Source organism: Sorex fumeus, unplaced genomic scaffold (assembly GCF_029834395.1).
Source record: "Sorex fumeus unplaced genomic scaffold, SorFum_2.1 ptg000122l, whole genome shotgun sequence".
Lineage (NCBI taxonomy): Eukaryota > Metazoa > Chordata > Mammalia > Eulipotyphla > Soricidae > Sorex > Sorex fumeus.
Genome location: NW_026606179.1, coordinates 49,742,999 through 49,766,269, shown reverse-complemented (window position 1 = coordinate 49,766,269; position 23,271 = coordinate 49,742,999). Strand labels below are relative to the sequence as shown.

Here is a 23,271-nt window from a genome sequence, read left to right as displayed (position 1 = left end):
AACGCGGCAGAGAGGCGGGACAGGACCGCGGCGCCTGGTTCAGGGACGAGTCGAGGCCGGAGCTCACCGGCCCCCAAAGTGCAGCACGACGGGCCTCGGCGCGCGGCCGCAGCGCAGCGACGGAGGCATGTGCGAGGGCCCGTCGCGCATCTCGGGGCCCATCCCCCCAGACCCTTCGCTCTGCCCGGACTACTACCGGCGACCGGCTTCCGGTGAGCTGGGGGTGGGGTGGGTGCGGCGAGGGTCGGGGACCCCCCACTACTGAGCCCTGCACTCCAGCCCTTGCAACCCCGCAGCCCAGGGGCGCCTGGAGGGAAACGCGCTGAAGCTGGACTTGCTGACGTGGGACCGCGATCCGGCCAGCGCCTCTCCCCGAGGCCCTCGCATCGTCGCGGGAGCGCGAGAGATCCAGGAGCGGGGCCGGCAGGGCGTGGGGGGCGTGCTGCTACAATTTGGGGGCATCTCCTTAGGCCCCGGGGCCTCTCCCAAGAGTAAGTTCTGGGCAGTAAAGGCTGTGAGGGGAGGCTGAGGTTTAAAGGTGGGTGTGAGGGGCAGCAGAGCTCAAAGGACAGAGTGCTTTGCACGCAAGCTTGCAGGAGGCTTGAGTTCGTGTAGACACTGCTTGGTCCACTGAGCACTTCCCACCCCATCCTCCGCCCCAGCAAACCAAAAAAGTGAGCTCAAAAGCAACTGCTCCTGGGCCCCAGTGGGCAGGGCGTGCCAGCGTCAGGAGCCCACTAGGAGTGATTCCCTGAGTGCAGAGCCAGGAGGAACCTTCAGCACTGCTAGGTGTGGACCCAAAACAAAGAAACAGAAAAGCAACTGTGGGGGGAGGGGAGTGATAGCACAGTGGGAGGGCTTTTGCCTTGCTTGCGGTGGACATGGGTTCGATCCCTGGCATCCCATATGGTTCCTTGAGCACCACCAGGAGTGATTTCTGAGTGTAGAGCCTGGAGTAACCCCTAAGTACTGTTGAGTGTGCATCCCCCCCCCAAAAAAAAAAAAAAGAAACTGCTCCTCACTCCTCAGCGGGGACTCGGCTTCCCCACTCACACGTGGAACAGCGCACTGCCTCCCCACACATTGAGTGTCTGTTGTGGGCCAGCCCCTCCAGGCCCCAGGAGCACACGGGGACACGGGCCGCACCGACACAGGGCAGCGGACAGTGAACTAGTGAGGAGGCAAACGGTAATGCCTCCTTCATGGCAGTCTAGAGAATAATGGAGAGAGGATGGACTAGCACTAGGAGGAGAGGGGAGGGGAGGGGAGGAAAAGGTGGGCTGGAGCATGTGTACAGGCCCGGCATGCACAAGGGAAGGTCGTTCTGGTGGAAGCAGGCATGAGGCTGTGCGGGGTCACTGGGGGGTTGGAACACACTGGCCATACATAGAACAGAGCCTGGTGGCATCTTATCCCCCAGGGAAGGACCCTAAAGACCATGAGAAAGAGAACCTGAAGCGGATCAGGGAGATCCAGAGGCGATTTCGTGAGCAGGAGCGCAGCAGGGAGCAGGGCCAGCCCAGGCCCCTGAAGGCTCTGTGGCGCTCGCCGAAGTACGACAAAGTGGAGTCCCGGGTCAAGGCCTTTCTGCAGGTACCTGCCTCGGGAGCCAGGGGCATTTTCCGTCTCGTGGCCACCAGGCAGTGATGCCCTGGTCTGGTGCATAAGGCGGGAGGAAATGCACAAGGACTAAGGTACCAGGGGACCAAGGGTGACTGTTGGCTCGGCTTTATTTCTCAGCGGGTGGGGCTGTGTAGGTGGCCTCCTGTTGTGCGTAGCCAATGGTCCCCTTTCTCCATCCCTGGACCACCGAAGGAGGAACAGGCTGGAGAGAAAAAGACAATGAAATCCTCTGCATATGTGTTGGGCCAAAGCATCTGTGGAACTCGCAGGGGGTAGCAATGTGCCCAGGAAGCAGATGGAGGATTAGGTTCGCGGCTCAGAGCGAGAGCGGAGTTAGTAAGGATGAAGCTGAGGACAAGAGAACCGTGGAAGTGACCCTGGCTTTAAACCTGGAGGTCAGCCGGCCGTAGCCTTGGAGCCAGGAAGCTTGACTACAAAGAGGAGAAAAAGAGAGGATAGGATTGGGGTGATGCTTCGAGAGCTAGAGCGTGCCCCTGGCATGCAGAGTCCCTGAGTTCAGTCCCCTGCACAACGTGGTCCCCAAACTCCACTGAAAATGGCCTCCTAGGTCCCTGAGCCCTCTTAGGGGACCCCTCCTCCCCCCACCCATCCCTCCAAATAAAAAGACTATGGTAACTCGAACCAGGACTGAGATAGGAGGAATAGTTTGTTGTTTTCTGAGATGTGGGAGACATGTGTTTAAATGATGATGAGAAGAGCTGGGGAGCTCAGTGGCTAGAGCACATGCCTTTCTTGGTTTTGATCCTTAGCACCATGTGTCCTCTGAGTACTCCCAGGCATCACCCCCACTCCCAAGCATTAAGCTGAGAGTAGCCCTTGGGCACTGCCCAGTGTGTCTCCCAAGCCAAACCAAACCAGAGCTGGTGAATTCTCCTTCCGGAAGGAGAAGGCCCTCTGGGCTGGGATGCTGCTGCTCTGAAGAGGCCGCAGGGACAGAGCCGCAGTCTTGTGGCTTAAGACCCTGAGCTCACCGCTGTGTCCTGCCTTCCAGGAGCCCAGCCCTGCCTCTGGAACAGAGCCGGCCCAGTTCCTGCGGGCACACTCCCGCTGTGGCCCCGGGCTCCCTCCACCCCGTGCTCCCAGTCCTCAGCCTGACCCACAAGGTGCCAACGCCAAGGTGAGAGGTTATGGGAGGACTGGGAGTGGAGCTGGGATCTCCAGTGAGGGTGGTACTTGGTCTGTCTCCTGATGTTTGCATCGACTGATGCCTGCCATGTTCTGCAGGGGCCCGGCCTAGGGGTCGACTTCATTAGCCACAATGCCCGCGCTGCCAAGAGAGCCCCCCGGCGGCATTCCCGCTCACTGCAGGTCCTGGCACAGGTGCTGGAGCAGAAGCGGCAAGCCCAGGAGCGTTACAACACCACACAGAAGGGCCAGCTGCCCCACTAGTAGGTGCCCCTGACCAGCCCCAAGGGCAGGGCTGCCTGTGCAGGGTGGGAGCCAGCCCTGCCCAGATGATCACCCTGGGCCTGTGCCTCTGCAGCTTGTTGGAGCGCAGGGATCTCTGGCGGCGGGAGGCAGAGGCCCGTCAGCAAAGCCAGCCAGACCCTGCCATGCCCCCTGGCCACACGCGCATGCCCGAGAGCCAGCGGCTGGAGACACTGAACAGTCTACTCCGGAGTGAGTGTTGGGCCGCAGGGGGCACCCCCTGGGGACCATGCACCCCGGCCTAGCCCTCACTATGCCTGGGTTCCCTGTAGGCCAGGAGCAGCTTCTGCGTGAGCTGGTGCTCCTGCCAGCTGGGGCAGACTCGCTGAGGGCCCAGGGCCACCGCGCTGAGCTGGACCGGAAGCTGGTACAGATTGAAGAGGCTATCAAGATCTTTTCCCGTCCCAAAGTTTTTGTGAAGATGGATGCCTGAGCCCTCCTATGGAACTTCCCTAGGGGCCTCCTTCTTGGAGGATCACCCACTGGCTACAGAGGGCGTGTTCCGGTCCTGTCAGAGTGGGGTGTCACTCCTGTCCAAAGAGAGTAGCAGTGGGGTGTCAGTGTCCCCAAGCATGCTTCCTGCCATGGGGGGGCTGCAGAACAGAAGGCCGGCACAGCCTCGTCACTTCTGTGTCAAAATTAAACCTTTTGTACGCGGTGCGTTGGTTTCCATAAGAGTTTTTCTTACACTCAAAATGTAGTGCATTCATTGCCCGCAAGAGCCCTGAGTCTGATCCCACATGGTCCCCTGAGGACTGTAGCTGTGACCCAGAAACGAAGGGGGGAGGTTTTCTTACTCTGCACAAGCCAAGCCCAGTGGCCCTCCTGCTGTGTGACTGCAGGAAGATCCCTCCTCCCCTCACTCCTGCCTCATGTCCAGGACAGAACCAAGACTGGGGGTACAGGGAGCCGGGGGCTGGGGCACAGAGGATCACGACAGCATTCATAGAAAATCTTTAATGTTCCCCAGCCTGAGAAGGCCCCATAAGCAGGCCGAAAGACCCGCTGGGAAAAGTTCCTACCGTGTCCCAGCAGCCTGGAGCGCTGTCACAGGCTGAAACCGCTACCATCACCTCGCATGCTACTGCTCCAGCCAGAGTGGGTCTGCTCCTGATCATCCAGGGAGGGCAGAGAGCTGCGGGCACCAGGATGTAGGCGGCCTGGGCGCAGGTCCCAACACGAAGACCCCTGAGACAGCCCATTGGAACAGGGAAGCTGGCCGCTCTCAATGACCAGGTCACTGCTGTCCTCATCACTGTCGGGCTCAACAGGCCCAGGCCCCACAGGGGGAGGTCCTGGCAGACGCCCGGAGGGTCCCCGCACCACATTGTTGCGCTGGTTGGCTGGCTTGACGGTGACAATGAGGTTGTGGCTGTTGGCTATCATCATGTCAGTCACCTGGTCCAAGGTCTTCCCAGCCACCTCAATGCCATTGACCTCAAGAATTTCATCACTGACTGCCAGCAGCCCCGTGCTCTCAGCCAGGCCCCCTCGGACCAAGCGGGAAATGAAGATGCCCGGAACCCGCTCCAGGCCCTGGGGGGCCACGCGCACACTCATCCCATCCCGAATGTAGAAGCCCAGAGGGCGGTCGGATCCGTGCTTGTGTAGTCGAACCCGGCGGTGGGTCTCAGGCAGTAGGTCCACGTCTATGACAGAAGAAACCTGGCGGAAATCTTGGGGCAGGCTAATGAGTAGGGGTGGCCTGGTGCGCAGGGGAGCTACTGGCCGAAGCAGGAGCCCTTTCTTACGCCGCTGCAGAGAATTGGAGGCAAAGGCCAGGCCGCTGGCATCAGCTTCTGCTGTAGGAGAGGGAGGTGCCGAGATCAGAGCTTCCTGTTCTCCCACCTGGGCCCTTTCCCACCTGGCCCAGGCCTGGGGAAAGGGGCACCGAAGCTATTGTCTATGGCTTGGAGGTCAGGCCAAGGGCAGGGACTGCAGAGTGAAGTCTGAGTGCTCTGCCCACGGACCGGCCCTTAGCGACCTGCCCTGTCCCCCTGCCCCACGGACGTTCCCCTGCCCCCCATCCTTACCCCGCTTCTGCACCAGCAGGCGCAGCGGTGGGGGTCCACTGGCCAGGGCACGGTGCAGGCTGTCGTCGTTGGTGAGGGGCAGGAGGTCCCCGTGAGCGTCTGTATAACCAAGCAGCACGTCCAAGCCTGGGATCTGGTGCACTGCACGCAGCAACCGGGAGAACTCTTGGAAGCCGTTCACGGAAGCGCGAGGCAGAGCGAAGCGTCGGAACTCCGCGTCAAACTAAAGCAGGGGGAGGAGAGGGGGATGGAGTGAGGACACAGCCCGCGCCCCACTGTCCCCACAGGTCGCGGCCCCTTTGGCCCCCAGGACAGGTCCGAGGGTGGCAGGGGTGGGATACGGCGCTGCCGCAGGAGCGGCAGGAGCGGCGGCAGCTGTGAGCTCAGACCTCGGTACCACGGACGCTGTCCAAGGTCTTCTCCCCGCCCTCGGTACCCAAGCCAACAGGGGAACTCACCCTCGAGGCCGGCAGTGGGCGGAAGGATGATGGATGGGGAAAGAGGGCAGAAACTGGCGAACGGGACGAGGTGGGCGGAGGGGATTCGGGGTGATGGGGACCGGGGAGCCAGGCAGGGGAGAAGAAGGGAACGGAAGCGCCGAGGGCCGAGGCCGGAGCCGGGGCCAAAGGGGCCCTTACTTTGCTCTTCACCTCGACGATGCTGTCCGGACTGCGCGCCGGAGTCCTCTGCGGCCTGGCCATGGCGGGGCCGGGCGGGCCGGGTCGGTGCCCCAGGCGGCCCGCCGAGGCGCAGGTGCACAGCCCGGCCGGCCGGCCCGCGCCGCCCCGCCCCTGGCGGCAGCTCTGGCCCCGCCTCCCCGCCCGGACCGTGACGTAGAGGGGGCCGCGACCGAGTGGAACGCGGAGTCGCGTTTCCTAGGAAACCGGCGGGGGCGGAGAAACTTCCGCGAACTCTTACGTCATCACGCTACGGTCCGCGAGTCCTGGGAGCTGGGCGGAAGCGCTCGGCCAATCCGCGGGCAGAGCGAGGGACGTGGCATTTGAGTGTTGTCTGGATAGTTTTCACCGCCCGCACTAACTGCGCGTTTTACAAAGGTGAGGAAACTGAGTCATGATAAATAGTTGCGGATGACTCCCTGCGGGTCACACGCGCTCAAGTGATTCAGTGCTAACGACCAGGGCTGCCCTCGGTTGGCAGATCCCTTCCCGGGACCCGGGTCAGCCCTCGGCCCCCTCCTGGCCGATGTCACGAAAGTCTGAACGGCTCCAAAGCCGGTCGGCTCGGAGAGATGCCCACGTCAGGCACGGAAGCCCGGCGACCGGCCCCGCAACGGCAGCCGCACGCAGCAGCGCCCGGGCAGGACGCGCCGGTGCGCACGCGCGGGGGCGGGGCTCCAGGCGCAGGCCCCGCCCACTCGGAGAGCGCTTCCGCTTCCGACGGGAGGCGGGGCTGCGGCGACCGCGGGAAAGCCGGCCCTCGGGGCCCCGGGGGGCCGCGGCTGGGATGGCGAGCGACAAGAGACTGGTGCTGAAGCCTTGGATTCGAGGGTTCATCCTGGAGTCTGAACCACTCTCGAGTCCGCGAGCGGGCCTGCTGCTCGAGGTGAGTGCCCCGTCGCCTGGCGGGGCCCGACGCGGGCCGGGGACCCCCGGGCGGTGGCAGTCACGCCCGTCGCCGCCGTCAGGTCCAGCAGGACGCCGAGTCCGACGCCCCCGGCCCGTCCAGTGCCCCTGACACGTCCGGCGTGGGAGCCTCGTTGCTTGTGTCGGACGGGTTTCACAGTGTCCGGTGCCTGGTGACGCCGGAGGCCCTGCAAGCCACAGACTGGTGAGGGAGGGGCCGAGCGAGCAGGCGCGCGGCCCGACGGAGCCCGAGGGGGCGGGCCCGGGGGGGGGGGGCGCGGCCCAGATCGGCCGTCCAGGCCGTGAGGGTCGTGCTCGCCGCAGGGAGGAGAAGGAGTTCGGGTTCCGCGGCACCGAAGGCAGGTTGCTGCTGCTGCGGGACTGCGAGGTCCGCGTCCACGTCTTCGAGAGCAGCTTGGTGAGGGCGGCTGATGCGGTGAGCGGGGGTCGGCACGGCGAGGGCGGGTGCGGTGTAGGGGGTCGACACGGTGTGGGGGTCGGCACGGTGCTTCCCCCCCCCCTTCCAAGTGAGGGCGGGCTAGTCCGCGGCAGGCTTAGCTCTTCAGGGCAACTGGAGACCCCCTCTGCCCTGTCCTTGCAGTCCGCTGAGTTCTACCTCCAGGTGAACCGTTTCAGCCTGCTGCCCTACTCGCAGTGCCGGGAATGGGTACTCAGCTGGTAAGGATGTGCCCCTGCCCACCCACTCCCTAAATCCTTGCCGTGGTGGGGGGAGCTGAACACCTGACGGCTGCCCCCCTCCTCTTTTCCCAGTAACCAGGACCCGGAAGTGCGGAAAAAGCTCTATGACTGCCTAGAGTGAGTCTAGGGTCTGTTGAGACTGGGGGGGGGGGGCGGGCAGAGCGGTGGGTAGAGGTGGTTCAGGGGTCGCCGATATAAGCTTGCTTCTCAGTGTGGCGCTTCTCTTTCTGTAGGGAACACCTTTCAGAGTCTACCACCCCCAGTTCAGGTACTTGAGCAGGAAACAACCACCGACCCTAACTTCCTGTGCAGTGACCTCTCCAGAGCCCCATGGAAGCCCTGTTCCCTGCCTTCCTGCCCACAGGCTTTTCCCTGACCCAGCTTCTGAATGAGGTGGAGGAGGACCAGGAGCAAGGCAGAGCGTTAGTGCGCCTCGCCGAAAGCTGTCTGATGCCCTCCAGCTGCAGCACCAAGCCCAGCCTCACCCGCTGGGCTTCCTTGCGCCTCAGTACTGCGGTCAGTGGGGGTCATCCCTTGGGAAGCGTGGGGGGTGAGCAAGGCAAGGGTCAGACAGAGTTCGTGTCACAGGGCGAAGCTGTGTACACTGTCCCCAGTGTGCGGCTGCACATCTCCGAGCACGACCAGCAGATCCTGAACACGCTGAACTTGGGGCAGAAGGCACATGGTGAGGAGAACTGGGCATGCCAAGAGCAGGGTAAGGATCTGGACAGATGGCATTCATGCCCCTCCTGAGGCCCTGCGCCCTGCCCCAGCCCTCACCACCCCTTCCCCACCCCAGCAAGTCCTGCTGCTTAGCCGAAAAAATGACTTGGGTACAGGGGTTCGGGTGTGTGCCTTGCATGTAGCCAACCCTGGGTTCATATGAGTCTGTGAACCCTGACATCACATGAGTCTGAACCCTACCCTGAGCATCAGCAGGTGCAGCCTGGAGGCCCCCTAGAACCGCCAGGGTGGTCCCGGTAGAATCCGGTACTTCAGGGCACAAGCAGAGGCGCATCCCTACATGGGATCACTGGTGCGTTTGACTGAAAATGGCCAGTGGGGCTCCCAGGCCTGCAGAGTGCCACTTGGAAAGTCCCCCACCCCGCACAGAGGGCACAGGATGAATGCCTGGAGCCCCAACAGCCGCATGATAATAAGTTCCCTAACCCTCGGGCCCCATATTGCCCACCTCAGACCTGACTCTGCAGGACTTGTCTCTGACCCTAAACTCTTCATCGGCCACTCGCTCAGGTGAGGTGGTATCAGCCCAGCCTGGCATTGTGCCACCCAGCTTGGGAGACAGGGATGGACATGGCCCTTCAGCCTGCCTGAGCAGAGCGGGCTGTGCTCACAGGAAGTCTCCTCCTTCCCAGGAACCCCGCCCTTACCTGACCACGTGCTGACAGAGGAAAGTGGTGCCAGTCTGAGCCTCCTGCCTGCCGTGACCCCAGCCGCTCCAGCTCCCGAGGAGAGCAGCTCCCAGCCACGGCCGGTCACATGTTCAACCCCGGCTCCCCTGCCCCCCAGCTCTCCACCTCCAAGCCGTGTAACCAACTCCCCACTCTTGAGCAATACCCCAAGTTTGTCACCCCTTAGCCATATGGGGGTCAATCCACAACTGGCCCGGGTGACCAGGCCCCAGAAAACTAGCCTGCATTTCAAGGAATTTGGATTGCCCCCCAAGACCGCTCAACCCTCTGCAAGGCCAGGAACCCCCCAGGGAGACTCGGAGCCCAGCATGGAGTGGGTGAGCTCGGCTGCCCGACGGCGGGAGGGTGGCACTGGACAGGCTGGGAGGCTGAGAGGAGGCTGGGCGGGTTCAGTCTAGCCTCTCAGCAGATGCCGCGTTCCTTTCAGAACCCTCCAAAGAGGCACCGTGATGGTTCTGCTTTCCAGTACACGTATGAGCCTCCCTGCGCCTCCGTCTGTGCCCAGGTCCAGGCCACGAGGTGAGCGCCTCGGGCTGCCCTGCTCTCGCGCCCCCATGCCACCCCCCACTGGCCTATAGCCATGCTTCTTTCTCTCCAGGCTTCCTTCCAGGTTCCTGTCCTGGGCCTTGTTCTTTCTGATGGAGTCCCGAGTGGAGACCGAGCAAACCAAGGTGTGACGGGTCGTGGGGGTGTGTGGACAGACAGCACTCCACGCGACTTCCTTTGAGTTTTTTAATAAAATAATCTCATGCGGCAGGAAAGGCTCGGCTCAGGGGGTGGGAGCGCCGCCTCTTTGGTCTGTGACTGGGGAGGGTGGGCTCCGCTCGGGGCTGGAGGGCTCCGTGGACTGTGCGGGCGGAGGCTCAACTCCAAGGCCAGTTCCTGCCGAGGAAATGGGGACAGAAGGAAGGGTCAGGACTGGCCGGGGTGGGCCTTGCTCCCACCTTTCCAGCTGGCTCCCGCCCCTTCTTACCTAGGCTTGGAGAGGGGGGTGCCTCGACCCTTGGTCGGCGCTTGAGGACAGGGGAGCGCTGCAGCCGCAGGGGCCGTTCTGTGAGGGACACAGAAAGGATGCGGCTGGGCTGCCAAGGCCTTGCTTGTCCCCAGCCTGTCTCCCGCCACCAGGGTGTGTGCACATGTGCTCCCCCGCACCCCGCCCCCACATCACTCTTCAGGAAGCACACTTGCTCCTGCCTTTCTGGTCCCCCCATTTCTTCCCCTCAGACTGCTGAGAGTCCACTTCAAAGGCCAGAGCCCACCCTCATGCATCTCCCGCACCCAGAATCCACGGAGAAGAAATCCCTCACCAACAGGGGCCTGCAGCTGATCCTCATGCACAGACACTGCTCGCCGCCCTGCCGACAGCGGCCGCGGCCTCAGGTGGCCATCTGGGGGAAGCCATGGTATCAGAATACAGTTCCAGCAGCCCCACTCCCACCTGCGGCCCCCTGGAAACTGAATTTTCAGTAGGAAGGCCGTCCCCGAGTCCACTACTGAAATACAGGCCAAGGTGCCTGCCTACCTTCGTTTCTGGGACCCAGGCAAGGATCCTCTGGGAGTCCCAGGCTGTCTGGGGAAGGACTGGTTCTTCGGGGGCTGGGGCAAGGAGAAGGGGGGCCAGGACCATCCTGTTGGCCCCAGCCACGACCCCTGAGCTCTGCATTCAGCTGCTGCCCCAGGGTCTTCCAGGTGGTGGACTCAGGCCCCTGGCCCCCTGGCCCGGGCCTGCACGAGGGGTCTGCAAGGAGAAGGGTGTCAGCCAAGCCCTAGGCCAGACCAGGGTTCTGGCCCCTTCCTGCTCCTCTCTGCATGCCCCCAATACGCAATGGGCCCCACTCACCTGCAGACACAGAGTGGGTGCGGGATTTGATGGAGATGGGAGGGGTATCGGTTGAACTGTCCATGATATCACCTGGAAGGCAAGGCTGAGGGCTCAGGCACCAGACCCCTGGGATGAGGAGAGGATTGACCTGGCCATTCCCCACCTTCCCCAGGAGCGTGCTGCCTGGGGAACTCAGGACACCCCCCAAGCCCCAGATACCACAGCCCTAGCCCAGAGCCCCACTCACCGTCTGAGCCAGCCTTCTTGATCTCTCCGTCTTTGCTCTGCAGGAAACAGAGCAGTCAAGTGCCAGTCCTCCCCAGCCCTCACCCCAGCCTTGTCTTTTTGGTCATCATCCTTGGCTTTTTAGATTTTGGGCTACGCCTGGCAGTACCGAGGCATCACTACCAGCAGTGTTCAGGGAACCATGCAATGCCAGGAATCAAACCTAGGCTTCCTGCATACACCCAGCTCTTTGAGTCATCTCTGTAGCCATATTTATTCTGTTCCTATATCTTATTCTTGTTATATGCCGTAAAGTGCCCACTAAGGGTGGTCACAAACGTGACCAGCTCAATCGTAACTAAGTCTGGGATGGAGGTATGACCACAAATGCCCGTGTGAATGCAGAGATATGGCAGAATGTCATTCCTTCCTTCTGTGAGTCACTTTCCACACTTTGGGTTCCCAGCCCAGGCTGAGACTTGCTGCATGTGTGTTTCGAAGAGGATGGGACACAGGACTACGGTTCGCACTAGGGACCGATAAGAACATTATCAGGGGACCGACGTGCAGAGGTTGAGCCCAGCGGAGTACTCTGGGGTGGTGAGGCTGAGGTGGGTTAGGATGGCGTCCTAACAGGAACCTGGATGGAGGCCCTGAGAAGACAGGGGCACCCAGGAGACCCCACAGGGCCTGGAGTGTGACAGTGACTGAACAGTGTCAGTAGGCTGCAGATTTCCTTTAGAGCTGCAGAGAAAGGGCTCCCCAAGTCTACAGAGAGACCAGGGCCAGTCCATGAGGGAAGAAGGGTTGAAGCTGGAGCCTGTTTGGGAGAGGAGGGGGTGGAACTGACAGACCTTCTGTGTCATGAGTCTGCTCCTGGTCACATATGTCACCACAGACTGCCACATGTCACCTGCCCCCTCACTTAACACTGTGTCCCTTCCAACTTACTTGCTTCCTCTTGCCTTCGGTACTCCCGCTGCTTCGGCTAACGCCAATCCGTTGCAGCATCACTTGTACCCGCTGTTCAAAGGACGGGGCCACCTCTGTCTCTCCCCGTTCCAGGGGCCGTCGCTGGGGACAAATGCCAGAGTGGAGAGTGGGCCCCAGGCCTCTGGGTCCCAGCAGCCCACACTCCTGTCAGGCCTCACCTTGTCGGGTCTGGCCCCCAGCACCGCCTCTTCCTCCTCGGCTGGCAGCAGAATCATGGAGTAGGCCTTGCTCTCGCGCGTGTAGCGAGGCCGGCTCCTGCGAGCAGGGTCGGGACTGCTGGCACCCCCCTCGGCCCCGCCAGGCTCCTCACCCCGGCCAGGGCGGGCTGGTGGCCTCAGCAGGTCTCCGAGTGTGCTTTTCCGGGCTCGGGGAACTGCCCCAGGGCTGGTCTCTAGATCGGGCCGTGGTCCCCGTGTGGAACGAGGCTTCTTGAAGGCAAAGAGGGTGCCCAGCTTCTTTCTCAGTGTACGTGGCACAGCGGTGGTACCCCCCTCAGTGGCGGCGTCTTCCTCAGGCGCCCAGCTGCGGGGACAGCCAGCAGTGAGAGGGAACACCCACAGCACCCCACCCTTCCACCCTTCCAGCTGCCTCTCACTTACAGGTGAACCTGCTGGATCAACCTTTTGGAGAAGAATTCTTCCACACCCTCATCCACACGGGCACTGAGCCCATTCCCTTCCTGCGGCAGGGCTGGGGGCACCTGGAGGACACCAAGGGGCTGGGGATCAGGGCCAAGTACCATCTGACTTCCTCTCTGACCGGAAGCTGGGCTTGGGGAGAGGGCAATCCTAGGGGCAGCTAAAAAGATTTCATACCCACTGCCCAGGTGGTGGGCAGAAGTAATTTCAGATACCCCCTGCACCCCTACATCCTATACAAACACACCCAGCCCACACTCGCGCTTGTCCCATTGAGCAGTCTACACACCCGGCACTTTGGCCACCAGCACACCAGAATCCACTGCACAGGGTCACCCGTTCCCACATGCCACTTGCCACCCTCCCGGCTCCAAACAGTTCCCTGCAGTACCCCCCCACCCCCACCCCTCCAGGCCTGCTGCCGGCTTAGCAGCACCCGCTGCTGCGTCAGACCCTCTGGAGGGGGGCCTCAAGCGGGCTCCTTGGTCTCTTACACCCACTGTCCACTGCCCCCCCCCCCCCCCCGTGGCACCCAATCCCCACAGACCTCCCCGCACATTAACGCGCAACCCGCGGCAGGGCCGGGATTTTCCCCGCATCCTGGGGGGCTCAGCGTGTCTCAGGAACCCCGGGGGAGGGATGCTAAGTCCGAACCCCTTCTGGCGCATCCAGCCTTGCAACCAGGTGCCCCTTTCTCCCCCCCCCCCCCCAAACACACGCACCCGCCGTGGAAAGCCTGCACACTCACGACCCCAGTGGACATGGCTCGGGCTGGAGACAGGCCAGGAAGAAGCCGGATGCAGTTACAGCCATATGACCAGGTGGCCTTGCGCCCCCACAATCCGGATCCTTGTCCACCACGGCCCTGAGCGGCGTCGGAGCCACCCGCGACCCCCAATTCGGCCAGCCCGGGGCGGGCAGGGGGAGCGCTCACCTGGGGGCCCCCCGGCGGCGGGCGGTGGTGGTGCTGGCGGCGCGGCCGCGGCCGGGCCCGGGTCGGATGGCGCAGGGGTTGGCCGGCGGGCGGTAGGTCCATGCGAGGCAGCGGGCCGGCCGGGAGCCCGGGGGCGGCGGGGCTGGGAGAGCCGCGCGCCGACGGCCCCGCCTGCGGCTCCGCATCTTCCCCGGGAGCCGCCAGCTTGGGCTCAGGCTCCGCTTCCTCGCCGGCACCTGAGGGGTGAGCACCACAAGAGAGCCGAGCCGGGGGAGGCGGCGGCGCTCGGCGCGGTGGACCCGCCCAGGGCGCGGGGAGGGGCCCAGCGACACCGCCCGCCCCCCACTGCCCCTCCCCCGCCGCCGCTGTCCGTGGTGCTGAGCGCGGCCCCGCGAGCGCGGCCCCGCACCGCCGCCAAGCACGCGCGTCCTGGGGGGAGGCGCGGCCCCGCCCCGCGCCGCTCGGTCCGCGGCTCCGTGACCAGCTGCTCCATGACCAGGGCGCCCCGGCCCTGCAGAGTGGCCGGCTCCAGCCGGGTCAGCCAAGGTCAGGAGATTCCTGGCAGGAGCTGAACGTGTGCCCAAGGGTCCAGGTCCCCAACAGACCTTCAGCCCCCAGGGGACGCTCCCACGCCTGACTTACTGTGAACGGAGGAGACCAAGTGAGGACAGTGGCTGGACCCTCGCCATCGCGGTGGAGGGAGCTCATCCTGGTGGGGCAGGCGCCAACTCAGCCGGGGCAGGGCAATTTGGCGCCTGCCCTGCTCAGAGCAAGGTGGGAGGATGGGGCCCGGGCGCCCGGAGGGCTGCAAGCACCTACCTGGGGCTCCTCATCGTCCTCCCACTTCTCCTCAGGGAAGAAAAGACCCTCCAGTTCCCCCGGCCCCAGGGGGCTGTGCTCACTTCCACTCAGCAGATCAGGGGTTGCTGCCCCTGTTGCCTGCTCAGCCAGACTTTCCACCTGCAACACCAAATAGCGCCTCAGCCATAGTCCCCCGGTGCTCTGGAAACCCCCAAAGACCCCTGGGGGTACATGATCCCAGAGAACACTATAGAACCCCTGCCAGGCAATGGCCTGATGACTCTGTGGTGTGTGTGTGTGTGTGTATGCGAACATGAGGCATATGTGCACACATATAAGCACATGGTCTCCTTACCAGCCGGTCTCTGGCTGCGCTCAGTCCCTCCAGGGCTTGCGCCATGATGCTCTTGGCCAAGGCACCTGTGACTGAGAGCCGCATGTCCCTAGGGTAGAAGAAGGTGGGCTTAGGGGCTGCTGTCTCAGGCTAGCACTGCTCAGCTCAGCCCAGCCCCCTCCGGCCTACCTGAGCCTGCTGAAGGCATCCTGCAGAAGGTGCTCTGGGAGCAGCTCAGGAAGACCCCTGGAGCCCACCAGGACTTCCTCTAGCTGCTCCCTCCACCTGGACCCGTGCAGCATCTGTGGGCAGAGGCTCTTGGTTGTGTCCAGTGTGACCTGGGTGAAGTCCTGAACAAAAGGAAGAAAGCAGCAGGTCTGTATGGGGGCGGGCGGCGGAGGGGGGGTTAGGGTTTAGGTGATTGGCTTAAGATCCTGGTCACTCAGAACTCTGATTCAGGACACATCACAAGGTGGGGCAAAGGTACCATCTCACCTGAATGTCATGGCGGCAGACCTCGCCCACCTGTTCCAGAAGACTCTCCAACTTCTCCCGAAGCTGCCACTGGTGGCTTAGGGAGCTCCCAGCCTCATATAGAATAGGAAGAATCTGGGCCAGAGAGAGAGAGAGAGAGAGAGAGAGAGAGAGAGAGAGAGAACAGCAGGGAGGATATGCACACAGCAGACCCAGATTCAACCCCTGGCATCCCATATGGTCCCCACATGGTAAGGAGTCCAGAGCCAGGAGCAAGCCCTGAGCACTGCTGGGATGTGGCCCCTGCCTCTCCCCCAAAAGAGACTAGGGAGGATCTGGAGGCCAAGGAAAAAAACGGAGTCTCAAGTAGACGCCTGGCTGAGAGCAGAAGAGGTCGTGTGGTGGGAGGGGAGGGGAAGCTCACACTGAGAGAGAAGTTGGCATTCTGGATGGCATCCTCTGCCTGGTGCACGGCGGCTCTACCCTGTGGCCCGGCCCGGCAGCCCAGCAGCTCCACGTGCTCCTGCACTGACTGACACAGTTCATTCACTTCCTGGGGGGCATCAGGAATCAGTCCAGGCCTGATCCTGCCTGGTGCTCCAGCCCCGACGGCCTCCCCCAGGGTTTCTGTCAGATTAGGTCTGATCAGGAAGCTGACACTGTCCCACCAGGGAGCTCTTCTGCGCACACACATACACACTCCATATGTCCAGAATAGAGAAAAGAGCTATTTGTTGTGTTTTAGAAACTCAGTCCCAGCACCACCCAACTAGACAAATAAGCAAATAAGTGAGGAGAAAGGAGGAGCAACAGATGACAGGCCATTGCATCCCAGGATTGGTGTGTTTGAGATTTGCTCCAGAGGCAAGACTAAGGAGGTGGGGGTCGGCCTATGCGGCGAGGAGAGCCCTGTCCCAATGGACACCAGTGAGAGTGGGCTTCAGGGGAGCTGGTGGGAGGGGATGAGGCTACATGAAGAAGTGGAGAGAGGGTAGGTCCTGCAGAAGGTTTGGGTTGAGCTATCTGCATGCTGATGCTTGGGGGGGGGGGGAAGGTGGGATTTGTGAGTGGGGAGGCGAGTACAGCACATAAGGCCATGCTTTGTAAGCCGGGATGGGGGTGGGGGAGAGTTTCTGGGGCTGACCGGGCAGGTGAATAGAGAGGGAAGAGAGCCCGTGAATGGAAATGACAGAGAGGGTTACAATGGAAGGGAAGACTTTAAAATACTTCCCTTCTTTAACGGAAAATTCTGTTAAAAGGCTTTCAAAAAAGCATTTAGAAGGGCTGGAGAGGTTTAGCAGGTAAGTCACTTGTCTTGCAAGCAGCCATACTGGCTGTGATCCTGATTCAAATTCCTAGCCCCTAGGAATATGGTCCCCTGAGTATGACCAGGGGTCACTCCTGAGCAAAGAACAAGTGTGACCCAATCTCTGCCTCTAACAGAAATGTTTATTTTATATTAAATAATGTTATAAATATATATTTATTATATAAATAACCAAATATATATTTATTTTAAATTATATATATAAATTTGGTTTTGGGGCCACACCTGGCAATACTGAACTCCTGGCTCTCAGCGGTCACACCTGGTGGTGGTCAGGGGACCATATGGAATACTGGAGATTGAACCTGGGTCGGCCGCCTGCATGGCAAGCAAGCACCCTACTCGTTGTACTATGGCTCCAGCCTTTTAATTAATTAATTTATTTTCTAAAGGCAGGCTGGAGTGATAGCACAGCGGGTAGGGCATTTGCCTTGCACACGGCCGACCCAGGTTCAATCCTTCCATCCCTCTCGTAGAGCCCAGCAAGCTATCAAGAGTATCCTGCCCACACAGCAGAGCCTGGCAAACTCCCTGTGGCATATTCAATATGCCAAAAACAGTAACAGTAAGTCTCACAATGGAGATGTTACTGGTGCCCGCTCGAGCAAATTGATAAACAATCGGAGAACAGTGCTACAGTGCATTTTCTAAAAGCAGCCAGGCTTGCTCTTCAAGTTGTTATTTCCTTGAACGTATCTCCCATGTTTATTTCCATTCTAGAGAAGCCTGTGTTCTCTCCCCTTATCTCTTTCTAAATAAGTTTCAGTAAAAAACTTTCTTGCTTCACAAAAATAAATAAAATACAGGCAGCCAGTTCTGTTATTTGGGGAGTTATTTCTGTACGGGTTGGCTTCTCTCCAGACCAAGCCGGGGATTCATCTAATAGCAGGATTCAGGCACTCTGGTCCCCAGAAAGTCAGACCCTTGGACTCATGGGGCATCCCAGGCGCTACGGCTCTCCTCCGTCCTGACCTTCCGTACGTTCTCCAGACCGATGGAGGAGACACTGACCTGCTCAGAGGGGCCCGACTGCAGACCCAGTGGCTTTGGGCGGGAGGAACAGTCAGAAGCAGCGTGGTCGGCGCGGCTGTTCCTCAAGAGACAGGCTTGGATCTGGGGATGGTGGATATGGACAAGTGGAGTCTGGCGAGGGAATGATACAGCCCAGCCCAGGTCTGGCGGAGAGGAGCCTGACCTGATGCACCGCACGTGCTGTCAGTTCCGGGCGGCTGCGCTGCGCCTGGGCGACGTCACTCAGCGGCAGCGGCATGGTCTTTAGGCTCCGGTTCTGCTCCAGCGCCTGCGCTACATCCAGCAGGCCCAGTGCAGTCGTGTGGTTCCGGTCCCAGACTACAGACCTGGGCCAGGCGGGGCTTCAGTCGGGGGCGGAGCTCAGCAAGGGCGCCCCGCCCGTTGTCCAGGTCTATTAGCGGCACCCTTCAAATCTTTTCTGTTTGCCCCGCCCTGGACACGCCCCCGCTAGCCCGGGCCCCGCCCCTGACCCCGCCCACCGGAGCCTGGTGTTGACCCGGAGCGCCTTGGCCAGCATCTTGGCGCCCGCGTCCCCCATAGCGTTGCCGCTGATATCCAGCGCCTGCAGGTTGGGATTGGTGCCCAGGGCCTGGAGCAAGACGCTGGCGCCCAGCTTCAACCGCGACTCGGCCACCGACAGAGACTGCAGAGGCTGGGGTTGAGAGAAAGCCAGGTTGAACCACAAAGGGCAGATCTTCTAAAGTGGGAGTCTTGGCGCTGCCGGGGGGTGTAGCATCGTCTCGAGCACTCACACAGTCGTCATCCTGCATGAGCTGAACAATCCGGTGCAGGACGTCGTCCAGGGTCTCCCTGTAGGAGGGGCGTGGTGGTGGTGGGGAGACCCTGACGGTGGGGCGCGGTCGGGGAGACTCGGGAGTGGGACGGGGCTCACTTGCACCGGACGTTGAAGTTCCTTCCAAGAGCCACGTGTCGCAGGGACCGACTCCGCCCGATGGCTAGCACCAAAGTCACCATGTCTGAGCCGAAGCCTGGGGGAGGCTCGTGTCACTCACAAGGCTTGGGACGCGGAGCGCCGGGGCGGCCCTGCACGCACGGCGGGCCAGGGGTTTGCGGGCGTCCTCACCGTTGTCAGCCAGATCTAGGGAGCTCAGCGCGCCGGCGTCGCACACCAGGTCTTGGATCACCTGCGCGCCCGCGGAGCGCAGCTGCAGGTGGAGGGGGGCGGGGCTCAGGCCACGGGCGCGGGGGTGCCCCGGGGGGGCTCCCGCGAGGCGCAGCGGGGGCCGCAGGCGCTCACCTCGCAGGCGCTGAGGTCCAGGTGCAGGTCGCTCAGGTAGGTGTTGAGCGCGAGGCCTTCCAAGAGGGCTCTGGAGGGAGAGGTCACGGCGGCGGCGGGATCAGGGGGAGCGGGTGAAGGGGCGCGGGGCTGGGCTGCGACGGGGCGGCGAGGGCGCTGACCTGAGCGCGTCGGGCGGCAGCTTGCAGGCCGCCAGGTCCAGGTGGCGCAGCGACCCCGCGCGACCCAGGAAGCGCTGCAGCGCAGAGGCGGCTCCAGTCTTCCTATGGGGGGCGCAGAGCGGTGGGCCAGGGGCTCCGCAGCAGCCTCCCAGTGCTCTCCCTCGCGCCCCCCGACCCCTTACGTGCGGGAGAAGACATTCCTGGAGGCGTCGAGGTGTGTGAGGCTGGAGCAGCAGCCGCGGGCCAGCGCGGCGAAGAGCTGCGGAGGAGGCAATGGGTTCCACCGGCCCAGACCCCCAACCTCCGCTTCTCCCAGCGCCCCCCTGCGCGCCCCGAGTCTTTTCTGCCCCGCCCCTAACACCCCTCACCGTGTCCAGGGCGGCGTCGGTGCCTGCGAGGTTCAGCACTGACACAACATTCTGGCGGCTCAGGAAACTGTAGAGGCCCTGGCGGAGAAGGGGGGGTGTATGGGAGGGAGAGAGCCTGACACCCTGAGGGGTTTCCAGCCTTTGTCCCTTGGGCAGCCACTCACCCCATTGTCCTCTGAGGCCCCCAGTGCCCCCGGGTTCCCGGAAAGGTCCAAGTGGGTCAGGGCAGAGTCGAAGGCAGCGTTGGAAACCAGCGCCTGGCCCAGAGCCCGCATTCCTGGGAACACGGGTGGGGACAGCCTTTGAGCCAACCTGTCTATACCCATCCCAGTCCTGCATCCCCCCTTCCCCCACCTGCTCACCTCGGGGGCCCAGCCCCGTCTGTGCCAGGCTGAGTCTTCTCAGGGCTCCGGGCCGGAGCTCCAGGTGTCGGCTGAGCTCTGAGATGCCTGGGACGAGGGGACCCCGGGCTGAGCCTGCCCCATTCTGAATTCCAGCCCCTGGTGGGGGTGGGGGTCCCCAGGCAGGCTTACCTCTGTCATCCAGCAGGTTCCCGGCCAGGCTGAGCTCCCGCAGCCCTGAGCACGCGTGTCCTGCCAGTGCCTGGGCCAGTCGCCGGACAAAGTCCCTGGGAGGACCAAATGCCAGGGGTGACTCTGCCCCCCCCCCAGCCTTGTGGTTCCCCCGGCCCCAGTCCTGCCCGGCTCCTACCCCCGCAGCCCACAGGCCTCCAGCACAAGCTCCTCCAGGTGCCACGACTGGCTCATCACGTGCAGAATCTGCTCTGACACCTCGAGGCTCTGCGAACGGCAGGAAGTCAGGGGCTGCACCCAAACCCTGCCGCCTCGGGCCTGCCTACCCGCCCTGCTCTCACCAGCTTCATGTCCACACAGGAGAGGCCCCGGAACCACAGGTTGTAGGACAGGGCCGCCACACTCAAGGCCAGGTCCCTGGGGTGGGGGTGGGGGACGCAAGCACAGAGCTCAGGACCCCCGCTCAGCGCCCAGACCCGGGGTGCTGCCCCCTTCCCAGGCCGACGGCACACACCGATTGCCCAGGTGGCTGAGGTCTCCCAGGTTGAAGTGGCGGCAGCCCTGCCGGTGGTACACGGTGTCCACGTCCTGAGTGGGAGAAAGTGTCTCCGGCTGACCCTGGGCTGTCTCAAGGGAGGCACCTGCTTTGACCCCCCGAGGAGGGCCCTGCCCTCACCCACTGAATCTCCTCGCGGAAAGGGAAGCCGTTGTAGTCACACAAAGCCTCGTACGTCTCCACGAAGCCGCCTGGGCCAGTGCCAGGGTGCGAGAGGGCGGGGAGAAGGGAGAGACAAAGATCAGAGATGGCCAGAAGGGTGGAGCCTGGGTTCCACGTCCTGCAATGCCAGGAGTGACCTCCGAGCACTGAGTTGGGAGTAGCACCTGAACACCACCAGGTGTGGCCCCTGAGCCACAAAAAAGAGCTCAGAGATGGAGGAAGATCGACACAGCTAAGCTGGGAGGAACTTAGGCCTTAGGTGGCCTGTTTTGTTTTTGTTTTTTTTGGGGGGGTTAGGCCACACCCAGCGATGCTCAGGGGTTACTCCTGGCTCTGTGCTCAGGAATTACTCCTGGCGGTGCTTGAGGAACCATAGGGGATGCGAAGCCCTACTCACTGCACTATCATTCCAACCCCTCACGTGGGTCTGTTTAGCATGGGAGATCCTCCCTTTCAAGTCCAGGGGTGTTGGTTTGTGGGAGGGGGTTCCCCGGAAGCCCCTTACCACAGGGCCTGCTGGGTGCCAGGGCCTCTGGGGGATGGGTGCTTCTCTCCAGGCGAGCCAGCAAGGTAGGGGCTGTGGGCGCCCGGAACAGCTTCCTAGGGAGGTGAGAAGGGGGCAGGGATTTGCAGCCCCTGAGCAAGGAGGCTGCCAGGGCACCCCCTCCTTGCCATCCGGCCACTGCCAGGCCTTACCCGAGGGTGGAGCGAGGAAAGACCCTCTTGATGGCCATGGCGATGTGCTGTGCCAGTTGCTCCAGGGCGGCGACGCCAGCAAACTCCAGGACCAGCTCGGGCAGGGACTCCAGCTCAAAGGTGATCTGGGGGAGGGCATGCCGGGCTGGGCCACAGGTAGGGGGACAGACAGGAGGGAGGTGGAGACCAGGCTGTGGGCTGGCAGGGACATCGGGGACTCACCTGTGGGGGCATCTCCTGTAGGGCCATGGCCTGGACCTCCAGGTAGCTGAATGTGCAGTCCACCTGCGGGGAGCTGGGGTCAGCCTGGCCCCAGCCCACCCTCTGGAGCCCCAGACTGCTCGAAGGGCAGTGCCCACAGGCCTGGGCCCCTTGTGCAAGGCGCTGGGGGGGCCTGGAGTCGACTCACCCTCAGGGGCAGGCAGGTGTGGAGCAGGTAGGCTCTCCAGCGTAGCAGTGCCTGCGGGGACACAGGTTTGGCCCCTGCGCAGGCCCAGGGGCCCTGCTGCCCACACCCAACCCTCCCGCCTCCACCCCCCACGCACCAGGACATGGCCCGGCTCGGTGGCCTGGCGCTCCGGCAACCAGGTCTGCAGCAGCAGCTCTGCCTCCTTGGGCCACAGGAACCTGGCGATCTCGCCTGTGGAAGGGCAGCCTGCTGGGCGACTCCAGGGCCTCCCAGAGGACGGCTGGGGCTGACCCTGAGCCAGGCACGGGCCTCAACTCCCCTCACCAGCGAGGAAGGAGCAGAGTGGATGTGGAGGTACCAAACCCAGCAGGTGGAGAGAAACCCTCCAACGGCCTCAGGAGGCAAAAGGACCAGCACTTACCTCGCAACTCGCAGGAGATGCCATAGGGGGCCTGGGAGGTCTGGGCCATGGGGCCTGGCTGCTGACTGGGGAGGCCCCAGCAGCTCCGAGGCAGAGCAGTGGCGGCGGGCGGGCGTGCACAGGAAGCAGGGCCCGGGCCGCACGGGCTACCACCTGCTCCTCCTGCAACGGAAGGTACGCCGCTTCCTGCCAGGTTGCACCCCCACTCCCGCCCACCTCCTCGCTGCTTCTGTGGGGACTGGAGATGTGGCCTGGGGAGCAGGGAGGAAAAAGGGGAGCAGAGCTGCCCGTTGCTCCATCCCTCGGGCTCTGTCAGAGCAGACATGGGGGAAGGAGCCGATGTGATTCAGGGTCATTGGATGTTGCGACCCCCGGGGGTGGGGGTTTTCCCGGCTTCCTACTTCCACCCTGCAACAAAGTCCCAACTATGAACACCAGGGGGCGCTACCCACTCGGGAAATCCCTGGGCCCACCCTGGTTGTCCCCTCCAAAAACTCTGAGAGGTGAGAAGAATCCGAACAGCTGGACCGGAGTGTGCAGTATCTCCCAACCTGGAGAATCTAGTCTTGGGGATCCAGAACTTTTGAAACGGGAAAAACTGGATAAGCAAGGCTTTTTGAGACACACACAGTTTTCACTTTTCAGTGTTCAGACCTATTCAGGATCCTCAGAGCAGCCTTCCGCTAAAGGCCTGAATTTCCAAGACTTGGGGTCCTGGTGAATTGTCAGTTCATAAGCTGAGGCCAAGTACACGGAGATCTTGGTTGTTCACATTCTCACACCTGGAGTTTGGGGTGCCAGGAATTATGGGGTAGAGAGAGTAGCTCTGATTTGCGGAGATCTACCAAAGGCTGGAACCAAGTAGAAAATAGAAGCTCAATAGAACAGAACCCAGGAGTCAGCTGAGAAGCTGCTGGAAGTTTCCTGCAAACAGACAAGAGGTTGTTCTGCTGCCACTGGACGGAATGGAGAGTGGCAGGATGAGAGACTACACAGAATCCATAAAATGGTTTTAAGACCTTACTGCTCAGATGGGGTTGGAGTGATGGCACAGCGTGTAGGGCGTTTGCCTTGCACGCTGCCGACTCGGGTTCAACTCCTCCATCCCTGTCGGAGAGCCCGGCAAGCTACCGAGCATCCCGTCCGCACAGCAGAGCCTGGCAAGCTACCCATGACATATTTGATATGCCAAAAACAGTAACAACAACTTTCACAATGGAGACGTTACTGGTGCCTGCTTGAGCAAATCGATGAACAACGGGAGGACAGTGCTATAGTGCTACGGTGCTACCGCTCAGATACTCAGT

General features: G+C 62.1%; 4 protein-coding genes across 9 annotated transcripts; 2 read left to right on the top strand and 2 right to left on the bottom strand.

The window, feature by feature from the left end:
• The first annotated feature begins 110 nt into the window (after positions 1–110).
• On the top strand, positions 111–3,620 carry ENKD1 (enkurin domain containing 1). Of its 2 annotated transcripts, XM_056136690.1 has the most exons (7): positions 111–212; positions 297–491; positions 1,421–1,593; positions 2,636–2,761; positions 2,869–3,032; positions 3,128–3,264; positions 3,345–3,620. In XM_056136690.1, the coding sequence occupies exons 1-7, from the start codon at positions 128–130 to the stop codon at positions 3,503–3,505; spliced, it is 1,041 nt and encodes a 346-aa protein (XP_055992665.1). In that variant the 5' UTR covers positions 111–127; the 3' UTR covers positions 3,506–3,620. The 2 variants fall into 2 exon arrangements, with proteins under 2 accessions (XP_055992665.1, XP_055992666.1); XM_056136691.1 differs by lacking the exon at positions 297–491 and having other exon boundaries at positions 118–212.
• On the bottom strand, positions 3,478–5,923 carry PARD6A (par-6 family cell polarity regulator alpha). 4 transcript variants are annotated; one of them, XM_056136686.1, is made up of 4 exons: positions 5,744–5,923; positions 5,106–5,328; positions 4,095–4,874; positions 3,478–3,602 (listed from the first exon to the last, which is right to left on the bottom strand). In XM_056136686.1, exons 1-3 carry the CDS (start codon positions 5,804–5,806, stop codon positions 4,120–4,122), a joined length of 1,041 nt encoding a protein of 346 aa, XP_055992661.1. In that variant the 5' UTR covers positions 5,807–5,923; the 3' UTR covers positions 3,478–3,602; positions 4,095–4,119. The 4 variants fall into 4 exon arrangements, with proteins under 4 accessions (XP_055992661.1, XP_055992660.1, XP_055992663.1 ...); XM_056136685.1 differs by lacking the exon at positions 3,478–3,602 and having other exon boundaries at positions 4,015–4,874; XM_056136688.1 differs by lacking the exon at positions 3,478–3,602 and having other exon boundaries at positions 4,015–4,871.
• Positions 5,924–6,291: 368 nt separating this feature from the next.
• On the top strand, positions 6,292–9,590 carry ACD (ACD shelterin complex subunit and telomerase recruitment factor). 2 transcript variants are annotated; one of them, XM_056136683.1, is made up of 11 exons: positions 6,292–6,668; positions 6,751–6,893; positions 7,013–7,106; positions 7,290–7,366; positions 7,460–7,504; positions 7,621–7,655; positions 7,752–7,903; positions 7,976–8,072; positions 8,764–9,137; positions 9,248–9,339; positions 9,419–9,588. In XM_056136683.1, the coding sequence occupies exons 1-11, from the start codon at positions 6,309–6,311 to the stop codon at positions 9,495–9,497; spliced, it is 1,548 nt and encodes a 515-aa protein (XP_055992658.1). In that variant the 5' UTR covers positions 6,292–6,308; the 3' UTR covers positions 9,498–9,588. The 2 variants fall into 2 exon arrangements, with proteins under 2 accessions (XP_055992658.1, XP_055992657.1); XM_056136682.1 differs by having other exon boundaries at positions 6,555–6,668; positions 7,976–8,102; positions 9,419–9,590.
• On the bottom strand, positions 9,538–22,028 carry CARMIL2 (capping protein regulator and myosin 1 linker 2). Its single transcript, XM_056136680.1, has 38 exons — positions 21,965–22,028; positions 21,680–21,774; positions 21,544–21,594; positions 21,357–21,419; positions 21,135–21,259; positions 20,944–21,038; positions 20,397–20,467; positions 20,235–20,308; positions 20,062–20,137; positions 19,899–19,987; positions 19,721–19,815; positions 19,550–19,636; positions 19,352–19,464; positions 19,188–19,265; positions 19,002–19,078; positions 18,820–18,921; positions 18,659–18,728; positions 18,485–18,566; positions 18,293–18,389; positions 18,153–18,210; positions 17,880–18,052; positions 17,564–17,726; positions 17,380–17,481; positions 15,466–15,594; positions 15,063–15,176; positions 14,757–14,917; positions 14,589–14,676; positions 14,252–14,392; positions 14,075–14,135; positions 13,433–13,668; positions 12,460–12,560; positions 12,019–12,382; positions 11,819–11,941; positions 10,890–10,926; positions 10,661–10,732; positions 10,343–10,558; positions 9,794–9,871; positions 9,538–9,702 (listed from the first exon to the last, which is right to left on the bottom strand). The coding sequence occupies exons 1-38, from the start codon at positions 22,011–22,013 to the stop codon at positions 9,590–9,592; spliced, it is 4,119 nt and encodes a 1,372-aa protein (XP_055992655.1). The 5' UTR covers positions 22,014–22,028; the 3' UTR covers positions 9,538–9,589.
• Positions 22,029–23,271: the final 1,243 nt, after the last annotated feature.

Coding starts and splice junctions, on each gene's coding strand:
- ACD (XM_056136683.1), top strand. CDS start 6,309: ATGTCACGAAAGTCTGAACGGCTCCAAAGCCGGTCGGCTCGGAGAGAT. Junction 6,669..6,750: donor GAGCGGGCCTGCTGCTCGAG/GTGAGTGCCCCG, acceptor CGCCGCCGTCAG/GTCCAGCAGGACGCCGAGTC. Junction 9,138..9,247: donor CGGAGCCCAGCATGGAGTGG/GTGAGCTCGGCT, acceptor CGTTCCTTTCAG/AACCCTCCAAAGAGGCACCG.
- ENKD1 (XM_056136690.1), top strand. CDS start 128: ATGTGCGAGGGCCCGTCGCGCATCTCGGGGCCCATCCCCCCAGACCCT. Junction 1,594..2,635: donor GGGTCAAGGCCTTTCTGCAG/GTACCTGCCTCG, acceptor CCTGCCTTCCAG/GAGCCCAGCCCTGCCTCTGG. Junction 2,762..2,868: donor CACAAGGTGCCAACGCCAAG/GTGAGAGGTTAT, acceptor CATGTTCTGCAG/GGGCCCGGCCTAGGGGTCGA.
- CARMIL2 (XM_056136680.1), bottom strand. CDS start 22,013: ATGGCCCAGACCTCCCAGGCCCCCTATGGCATCTCCTGCGAGTTGCGA. Junction 18,922..19,001: donor AGGAATGTCTTCTCCCGCAC/GTAAGGGGTCGG, acceptor CGCCCCCCATAG/GAAGACTGGAGCCGCCTCTG. Junction 17,482..17,563: donor CAGCACGTGCGGTGCATCAG/GTCAGGCTCCTC, acceptor CACCATCCCCAG/ATCCAAGCCTGTCTCTTGAG.
- PARD6A (XM_056136686.1), bottom strand. CDS start 5,806: ATGGCCAGGCCGCAGAGGACTCCGGCGCGCAGTCCGGACAGCATCGTC. Junction 5,329..5,743: donor TCGTCGAGGTGAAGAGCAAA/GTAAGGGCCCCT, acceptor CCCCTGCTTTAG/TTTGACGCGGAGTTCCGACG. Junction 4,875..5,105: donor CCTGCTGGTGCAGAAGCGGG/GTAAGGATGGGG, acceptor CCTCTCCTACAG/CAGAAGCTGATGCCAGCGGC.